We start from the raw sequence: 16,105 nt of genomic DNA, 5'->3' as shown, positions 1-16,105 counted from the left end.
TTACCTGTGCATACTAATACCCCGCGATGGCAAACTCGGATTGGCAGACACATAAATAAACAAGCACATATTATATCCCGGAGAGTAGTATGACAATACATGGGGATGAAAAATAGCATCAGCACTTAACATTAAGTGAATATCAAGCATCTCTTCCCTGTCACTGACATTGTTTGCGGCCGCTGTTCCTCTTTGCTGTGGCTACTTTCTATCTTGCTTTGCAAACATGTTGTTTACAAAAGACCATTGTCTTACTATGCAGATGTTTTTTTGTTGTTTTTTTTATGTTGAGGTTGCGAGGTTTCCGTTACAAGCCAAACAATAAAAGTTCAAGCGTTATCTGTACTTCAACATACTAAATAGTACGTTTATGTGCAAGACTAGCGGAGGAAAGAGAGTAAATGCTTCAAGCTTGAAGTTTATTTTTGTGAAAGCCATTTTGTCCTCAGTGTTTTGTATGCAAAGAGCCGATTCGGTCTACTAATCCAACGAGAATGATTCACTCTTCACACACATTAGCCTCTTTAGTTCAGTTTGTGATCAACTCTGTAAATTTCCAGTGAACAATGCTTAAATGACTTCTAACCCACAATCCTGCCAATGCTGTCCAGAAGATCGCACCAGGAAAAGCCTCTTTTTGAATGTGTTGTGTCTACAGTTTGGTTTTCAATTGAAGTTTATGGAAGTGTAATGTGTCTTTTCAGCTTCCTCATAGGCGTCAATGTAAAAAGATTTTTTATAGGAACTACTTTATCTCGAAGAAATAAATGAAAACAATTTACAGTGCTGTGTGTATATTATCCAAAGTAAAGGTGAAACTGTTCCCAGAAAGAAAAGAATTTGGTCATTTTTTTTCCCACTGCTGTTAACACTACAGATGAAATTCCACCTCCAATATATCTGGTAAGTAATCATGCTATTTTAATCAAAGTACACCAACACTTTGGTCTTCTTGGACACCCATGTCTATCCAATGTGCATGGTAATAACCAGACCTCTTTTACAAAATAGTACCACACAAAGAGTGACGGAATATAATACTAAATGAAGAACAGACCTTCATCGTCCAACAAAAGCTGAAAAAAAGCTAAATAAACCCTGCAGCTTTAAGGATGAAATAGAAACATACATACCTCTGCTGGTTGAGTCCAACTGTACATCCACATGATCGAGAGAGGTCAGCTTGTCCCCCTCAGGGTTTGGGATGGCTATCGAGGTCACTGTCGGGATGACCTCTTGTTCTTTGTCGGGCTGCTCCGCTGTGTATGTGTTCATGCCCGGGATCTTCCTGTAGGTCGTGCAGAGTGGGGGGAGAGAACAAAAAAAAAAAAAAAAAATATAAAAAAAAAAAAAAGCAAGTTAATGGAAACCTGCCATCAGGTCTGTTTCACTAATGCTTTCACTAAGCATAATGTGTCACACACTATTTTTAACTGTTAGGGATGGCAGCGGATTGCTTGAAAGCTGGAAAACTAGGGCATTTTGCATTCCACTGGGCATTGCTCTCTCACTTTCATATTGTTCACCTAAGTTTTCAATCAATTTTTTATCCCCTCAGATGCATCCCCCAATTCTGCTTTAAAACTAACATCTTGCATTTCTAATTTCAGATCCTCCCCTTGTGACTTTGTGCTGCAGCTGCTGCTGTGACATTTGAGGGAGCTTAAGAAACTCACAGTTGATTTCTTAATGTAGTAATTCCAATCCTGCAAGTTCAAATTAAGTAATGGTTTACTTTATAATGAGTAAAATTTCACAAACTAAAGAGGAGCTCAGCCCTTCCCGGCATGATAGGCATGGGATTACCTGCAGCGGAGGATGCTATTTACTGTATGTCCCTCACTGTATAATATATGTTGTCTCAGGACTTATCTCCTCAACCTTTCCTGCCATTCTGCCGAGTGTGCCTCACCTTGAATGGTTGTGTTTAGCATTTCCGAAAAGGTCAACCCTCACATTGTCAGATAGATGAATATTGATAACTGCAGGACTCTGACACCCATTCGGCACTCTGGGAGAATTGATTAGACTGTCATTCCCTGTAATATTCTGCAGATTGAGACAGAGGGGAATTGTCTTATTCCTCAAGCTATTATTGTGTCGCCGACGTCCATAACTCAGAGATATATGGAGTCTGAATACTTCTGTAAAGTTTTAGGAGTTCAGCAGTTAGGTGGTAGCTTGTAGATAATGGGAGCGACTGAAAATGTGGCTGTGCAAATACACACACACACACACACACACACACACACACACACACATAGACGCACAAAGCAATATAACATCTTATCACAAATATTTACAGTGATGTGTCTGAAAATCTGAGGATTAAATTGCACACATTCAGCCAAACTGATCTCCCTTTGAATGATCCCTATGTGCAGTTGCAATCTATTGTATCCGGCATACTGTACCTTTTAAATTTATATATTACGAAGACAGCCAAGCCCATCAGGACGACTGACACGAGCATGATGACTGCAGTGCCGCTGTGGCTGCTATGACTGCTGTCCACAAGAGGAGCTTTTAAGGAGGGAAATGGAGAGAAATGAGTGCACATGCATGTTAAATGAGGACAAATGCATATTTTTGATGTCTTATATAAATATAAATTGTACTATAATCCTATTACATATCAGGGGAGAATCTGAAAATTATAATAGGGAGAGCTAATCAGCACATGAGTACATGCATTAAAAACAAATAATACACCCATTAGATACTTAAAGACAAAAAACAGTCCGTTGATCAGTTGTGATTTATAGATTTTAGTTTAAATTTGAAAGTGAGTTTGTTGTCGTCTCCGTCCACAAACTGGAAGAAGTGCACGAAGTCTGACCTCAGATGACCTGGAGAAGGCGGATCAGACTGCCGTTTGTTCAGGTTGGTGTGCGGCAGACTCACCTGGAGACAGCTGTGTGGCGTACACGTTCACCTGCACGCCGGGTTTGAGTGTGAACTGGATGAGGTCCTGGTTCAGAGCACTTAGCAGAACCTGAGAAAGCTATGAGGAGGAGTGACAGAGCGGAGAAGAGTCCGTTAGCAGCAGCTGTACGGCAATATTCCACGGTCATCAATATTTCAACCGCAGTCATTTCATCCAACAGCCTGAATTATGAATCTGAATTTTTGCTTCCTTCTAAAGAGGAGCAAATGTTGATGTGACATGTGGAAAACCAAACCTGCTGCCCTGAAACCGAACAAGCTTAAATGGCGTATGAGGGCGTTCTGCTTGTGGTGTGTCAGTGACATTTTAAAAAATAATCATCTTTTGCTATTTTTATCTCAGCAGGAATTTTTTTTTTACCTATATTTTTCGTCAATATACCTATATCAAAGAGAGTGTGATTTACCCATTTAAAAGTTGAGTGAGGCAGCGTTATTGGAACTCAAAGTAAGTTTTAATAGCATCAAATAGCTGTTTTAATTTTTCTCCCTACAGAGCCTCGCGTTTTCCTGTTTTTCACACCTTGATGAAGCAGTCATTTAACAAGAGACCAAAATGCCTTCCCAGTGCCCATTTGAGTCCTTAGCCATGCTTCACTAATTCCATCTCGCTCTTTCTAAAATCTTTCCACTGGTTAAAATTAGACTGCTCTACACAGTATGAATAATTACTTTTTGTTCTAGTGGCATATCAGGGTCAGTAAATCTATTACACATTTTAATAAGCTGCTCCACACATAAACTCCACACATCCACATGTGTATGTGTGGGCACACACTCACTTAATGCCTCCGCATCGCAAGTCATTCACTGGAGATGAGAACAGTGAACTGAAGATTTATTACCCTATTGTCTGTGAGGTTCTGCCAGGTAATCAGACAGGCTTTAGATAAATACATCTCTTTAATTCCCAGTCCAGGCCGCTTGGCCCAGTTTGTCTCCCTTCTCGATGGTGCCAATTATATGATGCATCAATGTAATTAAATAGCTATTAACTTGTAGCTCAAGACTGACTGTGAGCCAGCAGAATTATGTTTACGTGTGATACATCGCGGTCCTCGCCGCTATGATGAATAAATGAGCTTGTCTACCCTGTGCTTTAAAAACATCTCTATTTTATTGTTTCGTTCATCTCTTTGATAGCTTTCCGTAACATGATAAGAAATCAACTTCCAAGAATCTTCTTACGCAGTAACAAAATAATAACAGCCACAAAGCACGGCGGCTTTGATGTTGTTTTCATTATCTAAAGGTCTATGCAAATTTCTAAACTTCTAAAAGGTGGCAGTGAGTCAGACAACTCGTTCTGGGATACTTTTTATTATTTCACTGATGTTATGGATGCTGTTTCAGTGCTTTTACACGGGAAGGCATTGCCCTCTAGTGCTGACATGATGCATTACTCTTCAGGCAGCATTGAAATAAAAGGTGCATGTGTGGGGACACAAATATTTAGCACAAAAAATATACATCTCCTTTGAGCTTCTGTGAAAGAATGAGCGCAACCAAAGAGAAAAAACGTGTTTTTTTTTGTTTGGAGGCAAAAAAACAAACCTAAATTGACCATTTAAGTTTGTGAGGCATGATTAAACCACTCTAAAGTCATGAATACAGTCAAATTAAGAAGCAGCTCTTCGATTGCATGACTCTGGTATGTGGGAACTACACAAAGAGAAAGTATCAAGCTGCCATTGAAAGTGCGGAGGTGTTTGAGATGAGATGGGTCCTGTGTGCCTGTATGCTAATAACGCTGAGCCAATTCCATTCCTCTTGTTCTCTGTGTTTTCCACTTAATGGACCACACCAAAGTTTGAGCATGTTTTAGCACAATTACCACAAAAAAATGCACAGTCCTCATTACTGCTGACCTTTTCCGAGGCGTGACATCGTATTTTTCCCACCCACCATGCAGCCAGTGACATCCATTCATTTCACCGCGGTATGAAAATACATTTGCAGAGACTTTAAACTTGGCTGATTTCGGTAATCCATCACAATGAGCATCATGTCTGCATTTATTTGTGTCAAAGCTAACCTTACTGTTGCGCGGCGATGGAGTGTAGACTTTCCAAATCAAGCTGCACTTAAAACTGTCTTTCTATGCAACGATAATGTAACTGACAAAAATAAATGCGGACATGATGCTCATTGTGATGTATTGCCTCACCGAAAACAAGTTTCCAGCCTCCACAAGTAGATTCTCATTCCTGACTGCAATAAATTAAAATAATGGCTCATGAAAGAAATGATTCAAACGTGAAATAATAATCATAAAAGATCTGGAAAACAATTAGTAATAATGCTGAGTAAGTTTGACTTTTCACTTCTTGTACTGCAGACTGTCTGTCTCAAATACATAAAGTAAATAAACTGGACCTGGGACTAATAGTTAGAGATAAGACTGGAGATATTGTGCAAGTATTGTCTCTATTTATTCTATTTGGTAAATGCTGTGGACAAACAGAGACAGTCCAGTGAGGATGTAACGTTTTCTTTAAGATTTCCAAAACTCCAAATATGGCTTGACTGTCCAAGTCAGTGAGAAACTGGAGAAAGAATCTGAGATAATTGGGGGTGATTGTAGTGATATTGTACATGGGAAAGCCAGATAAAGATTACCAAAACAAAAATAAACAAAAAAAAAGGTTCTCATGGACAAAATTTATGTTGGAGGCAGTGTGGTAAAAAAAAAAAATGGCTGACCATTTTCATATTTTTGTCCTTTAACTTGTGACAATTATATGAAAAATATTTAAAATAGTGTAAAAAGTGGACGACATGCTGTAGCCTACATGTGACTATAAAACATATATAGCCCCTTTTACATTGCTGAAACCGGTTCTACTCTCCTGGACTCTGCTCGCTTTTGGTACTTTTGACTTTCCACTGTAGATTAAACCCTTTGCAATGCAGCGTCATTACATGAAACTACAGTGATGTCATCACACACTTGTTGGTTACTTTTGTTGGCCACAAAACAGAGGGACATCTGCACCCCTTCAGCTGACCACGGTGTAGTTATGCCAGTTGCCATTAACCAGGTAGTCAAGTGATTGAAAAACATTGCGGCTGCTTTACTAGTTTGGAACTTCTTACTTGGAATCACAGACACACACCTGGACTACTGCTCACAAAAGTTTGTGCAACTCAGTTGCTGATTTTGATCAAGCGACAAAACTTGGAGTACTTATACCGCGTACGTCTCAATGCTGCACTCTGTCAGCATGCAACAGGAGCAGTCTCAGTACTTATTGATCAAGCCTTATAGCTCCTGGAACCAGTTACTAATCATAACTTTAACCCAATGGAAAAAAAAAACACAAATTTAAGTGGATTCAAATCGGGTTGTGGAAAAGTGGAAAAGGAGCTGAGCTTATCAGTGAAAAGCTGTTGCTGTATGAATATTGTATTGTCTGTAAGAACTTTCTCATTGTGTTTGAAAATATCAATAAAAACAAAGCAGGAAAACAAGATGTAACCTTTTGGTGAGAGGAACACCATAAAACATATTCTCTACAACCGCTAACTCAACAGTGCCGTATGACACTCTAAAGTAAAGGACGTATTCTCCTGGGACCTTCTCTCCAGAGACTCTCTCTTTACTTCTCAGCTTACTTTTTCTTGGATTATAGAAACCCACATTCTACTGAGCATCTGCCAGCAGGTATTATAATGATTTAATGAGACAGTACCTGATCCAGGTGCGCCCACTTTTCATCCACGGCTCTGTCTCTCGCCCTCCTCTCAGGCACAATGAAAACCTCTGCTGTGGTCGGTAAACCTGGAAGCACTGTGACCAGGAGCCGATCCTCACCGATTCCTGTGACCTTTAATCAAAACAACAAACCCTCATTAAAAAGGTTTTTTAATTGACTTGGAGGTCACCTGTATTAATGAGTAAATACTTTCTGCTTCCTGCTTCACACATCATTTGCCCAAGTACCAGTCACTGTCAACATGTAATGCACGAATCAAGTGCAACATGCAAGCTCAATTTGACAGTGTTTGGTAAAGGCTGGGGCTTTTAGTGCATTTATGCCGTAACCAGAGGTCTGCTGTCAGTTTCCTGGTGTAAAGCTTGGTAATATCTGACAAGACAGAAGGTCAAAGTGAATGTTTCATACTGAGGGCTACTGTAGGATATATATAGAGCTCAGTAACCAGGTCTTTTACATAACACGCTGCTCTTCTGACATGCCCACAGTGTCTGAAAGGGAAAACCAGACACACTTAACAACAGACAGGCTCTTTTTACTTGGAGTTTTGGTGTTCTCTCACCAGCAACGGGTAACTGAGACAGCAATGCTTTTACTGCCCTTTAGTGTTTTGACATGTTCGGTTGAAAGCCTGCGCTGGTAATAATGATTCCAGGCGATGTGCTAAGTCAGCGCGCAGAGGTTAACAAGTAATTACACAGCAAGTGAGGTTAAAGACACCACAAGTAGTGGAGTGAAACACTTGACAAGATCACATGCACACATTACAAATGCTGCATAACAAGAACAGAAATGTTATTGGCTCACTCAACAGGGACTTTGAGTTCTTCTCTCTACACCAGTGTAAAGTTGCTAATTGCCAGAATCTAAATGAGGTCTTTCAGACTTTACTTCATTCCTGAGTGTGTTACGGACTTTATAATACTAGCAGCTGAAGAACTGACCTGAACCATGCAGCTCTTCACGACTCTGCCGATGTCCTCTCTCCACTCAGACACCCCGGGATTCATCTCGTCCAAATTAGAAGAAAAGGCCAAAATATGTGACCGGAAATAATCTGAAAAACAGATTATCTTCAGTCTAACTTCACCATGTAAAATCGCTCTGTGCAGTAATCCACTTCAGATACTTGAAATAACCCTTACCGTGATTGTGAGGTCAGTTATGTATTTTTATCAGAAAAAAAGAGACTCTAATAGACTTAAATGGCAACATGATTGCCAAATTGAAACTGACAAATAGAAATAGACATATTTCTGCCTGGAAGTCCAGTTTGTTTCATGTATATTTGGTTCCCGTGTCCTTCCACCCTCATTTTGGAAATCTGTTGTTGATTCCTGTGCATTCATCATATTGATCTTGCACTATTTGCAGAAAGGAAATGAACGGCTGCTCGCTGGAGATTTGCTATCCTGCTAACTCCTTCACTCTTCAAAGAGAAGCCCCGGGAATTTCACGAACTTTGGCAATTCCCTATGAATTTTGATCTTTGGAAAGTATTTGAGCCACATAAATGGTGTGAACGTTGATGTATAGCCTATATGCGTTTGTATCTGTGTACAGTATGTAGTTTTTGTGTTACCCACTCATGGGTTGCCTTTGTCAGATTCTGTATATTGTAATAGTATGTGCTTTTGTTTGGATGGTTTTTGATTGTGAATTAATTTCTTAGTGAGATCAATGATGTAGGCCTTGAGCATGTACAAGTTCCATATGTTGTTGGATATGTCTATAAAAGAAAGTAAAATATTTTTTACAGTAAAAGTTACTGGCAAGGTGATTTGTGAAATTAGACGTAGATAAGTTATTATCTGCTTCTGATTTTCCAAGCTATTGTCAAAGTATAACTAATCAATACATTTTTATTTTTAAAAAGTTTAATTCCTGACATTACAAACAGCGATTTTTATTTAAAAAAGAATCTTTTCACAGGTTTCATAAATTAGTTTTTTTGGTGCTTTCAGTCGTATCTCATGGCCTTTGATTCAAGGTTCAATTTATTTGTTATTTCAGGCATATCCATAAAAATACACATACGATGGATTGAAAACATTTATCTTAAGTCAAGGGTGCAAGGAATTTAACACGCATCATTTAAAACATAAAAACAATATGAGCGACAGTTAAAAGACTGGTGCAAAGCTAAAAGTGCAATTCAAGTAATTGTCCAAAAGGTTTTTGCATAACCAAAACTCTGCAGTTATTTAACAACTTAATCATCACCACAGCAACTCTGCAAACTACCTTCTGTAAAAAAGGCTTTGAGTTTTGGCTGAAAGCTCCAGAGCCTTTTTTAAAATGTCAAAAGGCCATGACGTTTTTAAGAATTGTATTTATTTACTCTCAATTTCAAAAGACAGAATCGATTCCACATTTTTCACTTCACTATGATATAATTAGGCTGTCTGAGTTTCATAAAAAAATATTACATACCATAAACTGCCAAGCTCATTTGGTCCTGATGGACAGTATTACCAACTGAAGCCTGAACAGTGACAGTGTGACTTCCCTCCTTGGAAAAAGTGAATGACGTTGCTCCATCGAGGGTCACGACAGGCTGAAAGGCAGACAGACAGGAGATTCAATGGAACTATCTACCATCATGTCACTCACTAAGTAGAGGGCGTGGTGTCGAATGAGAAAGTGAGGCTTACCTCCGTTTTGTTATCAAACCACCAGTAATAAATGACTGTTCCCACATTACTGGGCCGAAGCACTGTTGTCAGGTTTACTGCTTTGTTCTTGATGACCACTGAAGGAGCCAACAGCTGGACCTGCTCAAGTTGACCTTTAGAGAGGAAACAAAGTCACACCTTTTATTAAAGTATGGCTAATCATGGTGCTTCCATGGTGCCCGAAATCTAAAATCTAACCAGAAGCTACGTATTTAACCATATTCTGGCTCAACAATGACTGCCTGCGACACACTGTGCATATTGTGGAAGCTGATTGCACTGCAGGAGTGGTTGGACAAGATGTATTGATGCTTTTTGTGACCATGAGAATGTCACCACTGGAATCCATTATAATGAGTTGAATTCAAGGCGACTACCGGTGTCCTGCTCTGTCAATGAGGAGACAACAAACGGCTGTTTTTTACGCCTACGCAGGATGAGTGACACTCTAAACTTTGGATGGAGATTTTGTATGGCGTCTTACTTTAATGAGGCAATTTGAAGCTGCAGAAGAGTCAGGAATGTATTTGCTCGAGTGTTTTATTATATTGTGTCTTTCTAAAGGCTCACAAGTTGAAGTGTCTTGACCTCTTGGAAGGCTACTGGATCTTACAGTCTGGGACTAGTCAAAGATTAAGGCTGTAGCTTATATTGCGGTGCAGTCACTTTGTATTAATTAAACAGAAATTAGTCCCTAACAAATTCATTTTTGTGTCAGGAAACTGTCAGCTATGCCCCCTGATACAAAATCCTGGCCTGAGTTTAAGGGATATTACATGCTTTTGTTTGTTTAAGCAGCAGCATATGAAGGATAGTTTACTGGTTTTGACTCACAGGAGACGTGGAGGTAGAGTATGACCCTGTCCAAGCCCAAAGTGTTGCTTGCTGTGGCAGAAACTTGGTAGATGCCAACTTTGCTGTACATATGCTTCACCCCGTCATCGATGGAGGTTATGTTAACATACGATATGGCGGTCCCGTCACCGAAGTCCACTGTTATACTTGTCATGGAGCCAAGACCCTTCAAAAAGAAAATAAAATACTGTCACTCACAATGTGACCTCAGTTGTTTGTCAGTGTCCTTGCTGACAAATAACAGAGTAAATTCTCCATAATATCTACGAGAATGAGGTCCTGTTGTAAATCACATCACTGCATATTTACTTGATACGCCGCCGCTCCAGCCTCTGTGCTACGTTTCTGACAGCATCTTGATATACAGTGCACTAAAGGAAAAAGCATGCAGCCTACAAGCATTGCCCTAGAACAGACACTACTGTTTCTTTGTTGAAGTGAAGTCAGCACCTCTTCTAGAAAGACCAAGAAGGTGACATTCCTCCCCAGTGTTGCGACCAGCGTCCCCTCACTGGTGAAGAGCTGGAGGCCCCTGGGAGCCTGGCTGGGGCACTTTTGTCGCCTGGGGCTGTACCTCAACAGACTTCCCTCGGTGCAGTTGTTAGACAAAGCCTTGCGATATCTGCAATTCATTAAAGAAAAGTCACACATGAGCTCTGCATGACTGTAAAAGCAGACACACATGCACATAAGGGGAAGACATGCATTAGAGATATACAACAGTGGCTCCCGACATTCTTGTCTCACATTCCCCACAGTCCAGTACTTTTACGAACTAGTTTTCAAGCAGTCCTCAGTTGCAGCATGTGATGTCCAGAGTGGTGGGAGGTAGGGTTCCTTCAACATATCACACTCTCTCCTCTCATCTGGATTAAAACCAAAATGTTCCCACAGCGGTGCTGGGATTTTTGGCTTTGCAACTAAATCATTGATCTTCATGTCGATAGATGCTCATCAAAATACAGTCAGTCAAAAATGAGAGGTTAAGCGCGTCAAGATAAACAGTCAGTGGCGCTCATGTCCACTCGTGTCATCAAACCAGAGCAAAAGTACAGGACGAAATAAAATGACATCATCAAGAGCGCCAGTCAAACTTTAAATGGCAGAAAATGACTCAGAAACAGTGATGTTTGTTTCACTCGGCTGTTTTTATACAGTTGATAACTAACAGTTGGTCAAAATGATTGTGATCCAGCGATTATGAATTCATTGTAGTGGGAGGTGTGCTATGTGCAGTCGGCATAATGTGGCTGGTAGTTTATTGTTATTGTTGCAAATATATACTAAAGATCAGCCTCATGCCAATTTTTAATCCTGTTTGTGCTCTGATTTTCCTGCTTAAAACAAATTTGTGGATATGTTAATTCATTTAAAAAAAAAAAAAAAACAATTTATTAGCCACCACAAACTTTTTATGTCCACCTCGGTGACCGTAGAAGTACCCTGTTTCAGCATTGAACATTAATGTGAACAGTGCGTATTATGAAAACAATCATTTACACACAGTGAAGCAGATGATTTAAAAAAAAAAGAGGCTGGTTTTAGAAGTAACGAAAGACATCTGTGCATCAACTACTTCTGCTGCGGAAGTTATTACGATCGAATCAGGCGTACCCCGTGGTGTTGAGGAAGCTGTCCCCGGTGATGCAGTTTTTAGATGTTGCTGAAGGAACGAACCAGAAAGAGAGAGTGCAGCTTCCATCAATCTGCCTCTCAAACCCGTAGTCACTGTTTCAGAGAGGAAAAGAGACACACCGAGGTCTTATCAAGATTTGTTGTCATTCATTTAAAATGTCAAATAGAAATACTCAGCTGAAATAGAGTCAATAAGTGCATGTCTGCTGCCTACAGAAATGTCCGAGACTAGCAGCTCCAAGTATTGATGTTTTATGTAGCAAACATTTAAAGCAGAAAAACGCATTGTCCATGTTTACAAAAGCTATCATTTTGCCTTGGCAAAGTCTGAGGGATGGGTTATAATTCTTTCATCACCATGAGAGCAACACAATCTCAGGAGCCACAAGTCTTTTAGTAAAGTGGTGTTTAGCTTTCAATCAGTGTCAGTCAGATAAGAAAGATAAAAGAAAGTATGAGACAAAGTGAAGTGATACACAAGTATTCAAGTCATTTTTGTTGGACATTCAGAAAAGCGATAACAGAGTCTAGACTCACTGTTATTTTTTATTCTGTAAATCTGTTGAAGTACACTTGAAAAATGCAGCAATATTCTGCTATCACAGATTTGATTGTGAGGTTTGGCCTTCAATATTCTCAGTAAATCATTCCTCACTTAAATACAAATAATTTGAAACAATGACCATGGAGCAATGTTTTATAAACGTATGGCTTCCAAACGAGTCATTGCAGCACAATTATAGTTCATGAATTAAGTTTTAGTAGCACATTATTTAAGCCTTGTCTGATGTGCCATGCCACAGAACATCAGTTTGATTATTTGTAATTATTCATATTTTTGCCATATTATTATGATATCACTCTTGTATGCGTTGCAAAAATATGCCCTGCAACAACTGACTTTTTTTTTTTTTATCAAGTTACATCTTGTTGACAGTGTACAAAAAGTTGACAAAAATATTGCAAAAATAGAAATGACAAGTTGTGAATTATAAAATATGACTCTTCAAATACTCATCTTGTTGTTGCCTTATGTTTGCTTCGCAGACTCTGCCTCTGGAGATTGATCAAGTGTTGTGCACTGGATTTAATGAAGTGAAAAGAGTATAGCTGCACAGAAGGGAACTCACCACTCAAAGTCTGCCTCTGTGCACGGGCAGGAGTCTGACATCTGGGAAATATACTGATCTCTGGCCTTGACACATCGAACGTTTGCTTTCAGTTTTTGGAAGATTCTCTTCATTCCCATGATGCACACTTCGCCCTGTGATAAATAATGCATCATAAACATTTCAGAGGTTCTTATTCTTTTCTCTTTGCCGTCTTGCTTTTATTGTGTGACTAAATCAAAGAGATTCGCTTGAGTTTAGTCAAACACGGAATCCCCATGTTATCAACAGTCAAGTACCTGAAAGATCCCATTACCTCATTGTTTAACTGCCATGTCAGATAATCCTCAGATGTGCACTGCTGTTGGAAAATGGACCGGAAGTCAATCTTGACAAGCTGCCACTCCGATCGATGACTGAAATGACCAAATATTCTGCACAAACAAGTCACAAAAATGAGGTCAGAAACATTTGGTATATGGGGCAGAGTCAAGAAAAGAAAGCTGGAATGTGAAAACCTTATAACTCCGCTGATTTAAAATGCACTGACTTTAATCCACTGTGGGAGAGGAACTCCTCCTCTGCATCTCAGGCTTATTTCCAAACAACATTAAATAAAGTCAAGGATATTTATGGAATCCTCTAAGTCGTCATTAGGTTAATATATAATTAGCCAGTGCAGTAATTAACAAACTGGAGACACCATCTCTTCACGGTTCCTTCCTGTCCTTACGTCATTATAAGGGTGTCCTCTCCAGGCTCCCCCAGCACCCCATCAACGTAGAGCGGAGAGGAGGTGAAGCTATATTTGTCCCAGTTTCTGCCCTCATCAAAACTCAGCCTGAGGGAGAGAACAATGGTTGGATCATAGACAGACCAGCTACAAATAGAGCAGAATTCAGTGAAGAAAATCCTCAGCAGGAAAGCAGTCTCACTCCTTGTTTTGAAGATTGAATAGAGTCTCTAAAAAGATGCTGTGCATCCTTGGAGAGCCTTACCAAATGTGTCTAATTGGCAGAGGTGTGTGTCGGATGGCCACCAGAGATCCTCCTTGATTCAGGAAAAACACACTGTACTCTTCCTGAAAAACCTACAGACACAACCAGCTCTACTTTATCACAGCTGAGAAAAACTCACAGTGCCAACATAAGGAACATGCATGCTCACACGTACACAATAAACAAGCAGGAAATCACAACTGCTCCTAACACAGTCTCAGTTGTGTGAATAAATAAAAGTGTCAAGCAAGTGTTGCTCTCTTTGTTGATTTCTGGAGTCTTAAGCCAGTAGCAAAAATCTGTATGCTCCCTTTGATTTATTTGTTTTAAAGATCAGAGATGTGCAAGGCTGGCTGTCAAACCTCTCATCTTTAGTTCTTTGCAAAGGCACCAATGACTGAAAAGCGAGATATGAAAGTTGCCATTGGATCCTCATATTTCTTGTTGTGCTCTCTTGTTTTTAGTTCAGATAATGCCTGACAAATGTCATCTTTTTTTAAAATGTCATTCTGTATATAGAGTGAAAGTTCGAGAGAAGACAGAATTTAACACAAAAGCCCTCTATTTTGCTGAATGGATAAAAATATATTAAAAGAATAATACGATCATACTTAGCAAAGTAATGTAGAAAGTACTGCTGCAGAGATATATGCATTGTAGAAGTACCAGTATCACAAAATGTTATGTAATGTTAAAATACTGTACCTCTCTCCAGGTGTTTCCAGCATCAGATGTGATGAAGATACTGACATTATTACTGGTCAGCTCAGGTCCAACCACACCTGAATACAAAACCAAAGAGAATAGCTCTATTTTTTATCTTAATATTTTAAGTATGTCATTTAAACAGTAACCAGGCAAATCAGTATGTTTATTTTTTTTAAATTGAATGTTTTGTCCTTCTTTCCACTGAAGTAACACTGAAGGAACAGCTGTGCAGAAAAACTACATTTCATTTCATTTTGTTAAGTGTTGTAGGCTGAGTAAAACAACGCAGGGAAAAGAACTGAAGAACGGATTCGACTGGTAGTGCTCAGTGATATGATCAAAGAACAGCATTAAGGCAGAGAGTAAACAACTGTTGGGCTGTGCTAAAGAAGAGCACATAAAATAATCTCCTCACCCGACGCTATTATAATTCCTGGAGCTGAGTCTTTGCTGACAATGTTTCCCGAGGTGTAAGGATTCTCCGATACATGAAGGTGTAGATGCAACGAGCAGTACGGCTGCAAAACACAAAGGAGATTAGTTTTCTGAAGCGAAAAGGTATAAATGAAAGGCTTGACACAGATCTGGTTCATGTGAAGTACAAGCCATCATAATAACTGTCCTGAATTAACAGTGAAGCTTTTATTACTAGACAATGATTTCGCTATTATATCTTCTTTAGACATAATTGATACGTGTAACTGTTACTATGATTTTGCTGCACTTCAGCACACTAACACAAAATAATCCCAATAATTCTGATACAATATGTTATACAATGCAATATATCAAAAGATATGATGATAAAATCCTTGCCAAACTATTGAAATACATTATACTATCAGTGTTAGCTATATTAATACAAATAATATAAGAATGGTTGGGTTTATGAAATATAAGGGACTGTTATGTTGAGACTAATTCATATTTGATATAAATGAGTAAGATTTGCCACACTGGACAGAAGATTTGCTAAATTAGGGGAATGGTCTTTTCAGTTACAAACATTCAGAGCTGTGTTGCTATGACACAGATATCGTTGATCATGGTAGGGCATGATTCAGTGCAGCATTTTTGTGAGAAGATAATGGAAATCCAAATCTATTTCTCGTCAGTGGCCCACTTACTTGTTCACAATAGACCGTGTTTCCCTGGAGATCGGTTGTTGGAGCCTGAAGAAGACGCCAGTCTCTCCCCTTGTTGTATGTGATATAAGTTTTGACTTGGTTCTCAACAACTTTATTTGACAGGAACACCCCTTTAATCCCGGCAACCTGCGAACATGAGAGACGGAGAGCGGTAGGGGGGGAAAATAACCAGAAAGGGAGGGGAAAAAAATAACCGTAAATTATTCAAACTTAAGTAAAGCTGAAAGCCTAGTTCGGAGAGGAGGAGATGTCTGAAAGTGATAGCTTTTCTGACATGGAGCACTATTTTGGACCATCTGTAGGACTCTGCAGAAT

The 16,105-nt window shown here is 39.4% G+C and overlaps 1 protein-coding gene across 1 annotated transcript in view; it reads right to left on the bottom strand.

The window, feature by feature from the left end:
- LOC138195284 (VPS10 domain-containing receptor SorCS1-like) overlaps positions 1 to 16,105 on the bottom strand; it is a 44,700-nt gene that overhangs the window by 2,275 nt on the left and 26,320 nt on the right. Inside the window, exons 10-26 of the mRNA XM_069144568.1 lie at positions 15,770 to 15,916; positions 15,058 to 15,160; positions 14,640 to 14,716; positions 13,935 to 14,026; positions 13,670 to 13,777; positions 13,253 to 13,370; positions 12,958 to 13,091; positions 11,807 to 11,920; positions 10,643 to 10,814; positions 10,172 to 10,358; positions 9,317 to 9,450; positions 9,096 to 9,219; positions 7,607 to 7,719; positions 6,639 to 6,773; positions 2,905 to 3,004; positions 2,415 to 2,523; positions 1,134 to 1,288 (exon numbers count right to left, since the gene is read on the bottom strand). Coding sequence (XP_069000669.1) covers positions 1,134 to 1,288; positions 2,415 to 2,523; positions 2,905 to 3,004; positions 6,639 to 6,773; positions 7,607 to 7,719; positions 9,096 to 9,219; positions 9,317 to 9,450; positions 10,172 to 10,358; positions 10,643 to 10,814; positions 11,807 to 11,920; positions 12,958 to 13,091; positions 13,253 to 13,370; positions 13,670 to 13,777; positions 13,935 to 14,026; positions 14,640 to 14,716; positions 15,058 to 15,160; positions 15,770 to 15,916 — 2,122 coding nt within the window. The remainder of the gene's footprint in view (positions 1 to 1,133; positions 1,289 to 2,414; positions 2,524 to 2,904; positions 3,005 to 6,638; positions 6,774 to 7,606; positions 7,720 to 9,095; positions 9,220 to 9,316; positions 9,451 to 10,171; positions 10,359 to 10,642; positions 10,815 to 11,806; positions 11,921 to 12,957; positions 13,092 to 13,252; positions 13,371 to 13,669; positions 13,778 to 13,934; positions 14,027 to 14,639; positions 14,717 to 15,057; positions 15,161 to 15,769; positions 15,917 to 16,105) is intronic.

The sequence above is a fragment of the Embiotoca jacksoni genome, unplaced genomic scaffold (genome assembly GCF_022577435.1).
Source record: "Embiotoca jacksoni isolate LCO1_2020_lvr unplaced genomic scaffold, fEmbJac1.0.p SCAF_12, whole genome shotgun sequence".
NCBI classification, from domain to species: Eukaryota; Metazoa; Chordata; class Actinopteri; family Embiotocidae; genus Embiotoca; species Embiotoca jacksoni.
The sequence above is the reverse complement of the archived record's forward strand: the minus strand, read 5'-3'. Positions and strand labels throughout refer to the sequence as shown.